Raw genomic sequence first — 4,491 nt, 5'->3', positions numbered from 1 at the left:
TATTTAAGATATACAATAAAAAGTATACAAAAGTAAGAATTATAAGACATGTAGATAGTCGTAAGTCACGTACAGTCCAATAGCAAAAATGCCCAAACTACGTATTAGTCTATTAGAAATTCCTTATGATCAAGAAAAACAGGTCGAACAACTTTATTACTCCTATACGTATAATTATCATTTTCTCTAAAAGTTCATTACTTCAAATACTGGACACAAGTTTCCATTACACATCTTAAACTTTCGGCAGAGGTGTCACTAATTAAAAAAAACTGAACATTCTTCGCCATTTTTGTTTTGAAACGGTGAAAAACGCGGGTAGAAATTGTATAACGGTACATAAACGTATACATATGCATATGATTGGTGTAGGCATGTGTAGAGTTCGTGGGTTCGCGAGATTCGAAAGGATTATACAATGTAGTAAGCACGGAGAGTAGCACTACTGACCTACCTGCAGACGGATTGCGTAAAATTACAGTTTATATCGTAACAGGAGAAAGGATATACACATCTGTGCAAGCTATACTTTACCCGGCGAGCTTTGCTTTTTATTTCACTCCGTGGAACTTTCAATGTCACTTATGAAACACCCGTTCATTATACTCTCCCAAGGAGACCGGTGAGAAACTTTGATCAAGTGTTCTCGATGCAGCGCTTAAGAATATTCCACAAAGTGGGCAGCTGACTCAGCGAGAATGAGACAAACCAAGGTGTATATTAAACGAACTTCATTTGCTATGCATTAGATCCGAGGTATTTTAGGTACTCACTATAATTTCCTCATAAATTTATTTATTCAAATATTTAAAAAGTCAATACTGCCTTTCCTTAAAAAAAAAAAAAAAAGAAAATGGCGTATGATCTTCGAAATGCAAATGAAATCCATAAAAGATTCGCATACTTTCACTTCTAGACCAGAGTAAAGACGTACGTACATATCATCGATGCACGTCGTTCTCTTATTTATGCATTCCTAAAATCGAACAGCGCAAACGTTGCGATGAGAGGGACAGGAAAATCGATTTTCTATACAGAATTTTATAAAGGTCTCGTCATACGACTTTGAATAACTCGTAAAGTGTTTGTTGCATAACAATTTTTAAACAAACGTTGCATGGTTTTATATCTCGATGAAAGTGCAGAGAAATGGAAAACATTTTGTTTAAACATTCGTTTAAAAATTGTCAATTGTGCAACAAATATATTTACGAGTTATGCTACGAGACTCACCTGTGTATCCGACGTAAATTAATATACTGCCGTAGATGGTGCACATCTCTTAATAAGGCGACGCAGAAAATATGTCGGACATCAAATGCTAATTTATGCAAGTGTATGCTTCGAATGCGCAATATCCTAGAACCGATGATTAAGGTTCATCTATTTATGTCATGCAGATGGGAATCAAGTTTCTTGACATATTCAAATTAAACTAGTATTACAGATTTCCTACATTTTACTCGATCATTGGAGAATNGGTACAGTATTATTTCAGTAAGGTAAAACTGGGTAAGTAAAGTTAAGTAAAAACTTTCGTCTTCAGGGAATGAAGATACGAATAACAATGGAGAAAAGATTGATGAATCATACATCCAAAAAGTGCGAAAGATTAAACAGAATTTGATGCAAACAAAATTTGAAACAAAAAGATATTGTACTCAAACCAGAAATATTGTACCTGCAAAAATTTTTCAAAACAAAGATTGCCGTTGTCCGAAGCTTGCACAAAGAATTACGATGAAAGAGAAAGAAAGAATATTCTTGAGAAGTTTTGGGGTTTGGGAGATTTTAATAAACAAAGTGTACTGCTTTACGAAGCTTGCAATAAGCCATTCAATAGAGTGTCCAACGAAAACGTCCCATGACATTTTTCATCCCTCTATCTCAATCCCGGTGGTAGTTATAGGGGTTAAACAATTGTACCGTCTTTGATATATTTCTCCTATTAAATGTGTGACGGAGCATATCATCTCCGTCCTCGCGTAAACGCGCAACCGGTCCGACGCGACGAGCCTCTCGGAGCGGACACTAGGTGGCGCCGCTGGGGAAGCCTTCTCGCAACCGTGAATGCGACACGTGCCTTAATAAGGGCGCCCCAAACCGGTAATTAGCACTTCGATTACTGTGACAGGCAACTGTACACACTTCAAAGTAAGTAATCAAGTCAGCCGGTGGTGTGGGCGAGCCCATCGGTATAGGGATACGAGGCCTGACGCACTTGATAGATTAAGTGATTTTTGCGAAACCTCTGCTTGAGGGAAGGAACCTCCGATCGTGAGGACGTGCCTTCCGCAAGCATTGGTCATTAGCTCTCGTCACTCAGTAGAGTGGCAAATTAATATAATCTCACGGGCCGTAACTTCTTGTGCGGATTGATTAACTCACACTCAGTTAATCATTAAACTCTCGCGTTTAATATAAACTACGATAGTGTGGACAATCTAGATCAGTGCAAACGGACATTTTGTAAACTTAGTGCAAAATCTAAACTCACCGTTTAACCCTTTGACTACTGTTGGCGCCTATTGGCGTCCGAAACACATTGGCTTTCCGGTACTGTAGGCGCCAATTGGCGTCCGAAACATATTGGCTTCCCGGTACTGTAGGCGCCAATTGGCGTCCAAATCAAATTTCGCTTGTTCCGCCTATTTTAAAATTTTATAATTGGTCTTATGGTAATGTAGAGTAATGTAGAAAGTTATTTAAAAAAAGCTTAAAATTAATGTTCACTTCAAGTAATATTCGTTTAATGTAATAAATTTCAGTATTTTGAATATTTTAATATACTTCCTCAGAAATGCATGTCTAACGAAAAATTTCGCCGTACCCAGTGGACGTCTCGAATGAATTCGTACCGTACCGTACGGCCAGTGCGTGCCAAAGTCTGCCGTAGTCAAAGGGTTAAGCAGCGACGCAACTTCGAAGAAACGCAAAACGAAACGACGCAAAGCGAGGTATCGGTGTAATTGGAACCTTTGGTTACAGGGAGCAGTACCTGTTCAACGTGTTCGAAGTGATAGTTTCGACGTTGGAATCGAAGTTGCAACGAATCGAGAATTTGGACAAAGCAGTCGAGCACTTGATGAGGAGAGTGGAGGCCCTGGACTCTCGGGTGAACGATAACATCGATAAGACCGACTCGGTGATTACGAAGCTGAGGACATTAGATCTGAAGCTATTCAACCCTCATACAACGTTCGTACCGAGCGAGGCCACATACCAGGCAAGGTTGCCCAACGATAAGAATGAGAACGTCGTCAAAAGCGGTACGTACGTAAAACGTAACACAAGTAGTAAAACTTTTAATCAGATTACGACGGCAAAATTGTAAAAAAGAAATAATTCCGTTAACAAAAAGTTAAAAACCATCCCAGTCTTTCGCTGCGTTTGTTTTCTGGTCATAATTGAAATTTGTTCGGTGCGACAGCCTCGACGTTGCACGCGATTCATCAGAGTCGATCTGAGCCGTCATCGGAGATGCTCGGCGAGAAATTGGTGTCCCTCGATCAAAAAGTGTCTGACATCGACAACAAGCTGATCGATCTGAAAAATCAACTGGACAGCAACTTCCTGCAGAACGACGATATAAACGCAGAGGCCAGCGAGAAGAAGCCGGTTAGCATGAGCGTGATTGAAATCACGAAGGCCATGAGTAATGAGGTGATAAATCACATCACGATCGAGATCGAGAATCTGAGACAGGCGACGAACAATATGGACAGGAAGCTGCAGTTCCATGTGAATCTTGTGTCCGATCGCCTGGGGACCATCTATGACATGATGACCGACGTGCATGACGCGATTTTGGTCAGAGGGACTGCAAACCCCCGGCAAACGTATAACGTTACTACTACGACTACCACCGAGTCGCCACCGAAGCAAAATAAAATTGATCGACTCGTGGAACAGATGTATCCGATGTTGACCGTTTCGGAAAAGATGGACGAAGTCTGGAACGTCGTGGTGAGTCAAGGCTCGTTAAGGACGTTAGTCCCAAAATCCATTTTCTATAGAATGTTTTGAAATTTTGCATGAGTATTCAATAGAGCATCACAAATATATGTGTAAAATCTTAGAGAGATCTGATGATTGGGAGAGTAGCAATAAATTATCGAATTCGCAAGTTTACCATGTGAAAACGAGAAAAGGCCAGTAAAATGATGGATTTCAGTAATTTAAGGAAAAACGGTTCTATAGATATTTTCAAAAAACTGACACATGCTAAATTAACTTATTACAATTGTATTAAAAAAAAAATCAGAAAATTTTGATGATTCGTTTAGTAGAAATTCTGAGATGAAGTATGGTATTTTTGTACAACGCGTTCTTGAGAACGGCGAGGGAGGGGATAGTGTAGCCAATAGCGGCAACGGCTCTTCTGTGTAAGCTTGTGTAAGTGCGTATGTATACGCTGTGCGATGTATTAGAGGGCCAAAGATTCTCAACCATTTGTTTCTATTTAATATGTGTACCACTACGTGGCAACAC

The 4,491-nt window shown here is 39.8% G+C and overlaps 1 protein-coding gene across 1 annotated transcript in view; it reads left to right on the top strand.

The window, feature by feature from the left end:
* LOC108627396 (uncharacterized) overlaps positions 1 to 4,491 on the top strand; it is a 14,557-nt gene that overhangs the window by 5,452 nt on the left and 4,614 nt on the right. The window contains exons 3-4 of the mRNA XM_026815561.1: positions 2,989 to 3,269; positions 3,431 to 3,966. Of these exons, the coding sequence (XP_026671362.1) occupies positions 2,989 to 3,269; positions 3,431 to 3,966 (817 nt within the window). The remainder of the gene's footprint in view (positions 1 to 2,988; positions 3,270 to 3,430; positions 3,967 to 4,491) is intronic.

The sequence above is a fragment of the Ceratina calcarata genome, unplaced genomic scaffold, assembly GCF_001652005.2.
Source record: "Ceratina calcarata isolate Rehan_Ccalc_2016 unplaced genomic scaffold, ASM165200v1 scaffold469.2, whole genome shotgun sequence".
NCBI lineage: Eukaryota > Metazoa > Arthropoda > Insecta > Hymenoptera > Apidae > Ceratina > Ceratina calcarata.
The sequence above is the reverse complement of the archived record's forward strand: the minus strand, read 5'-3'. Positions and strand labels throughout refer to the sequence as shown.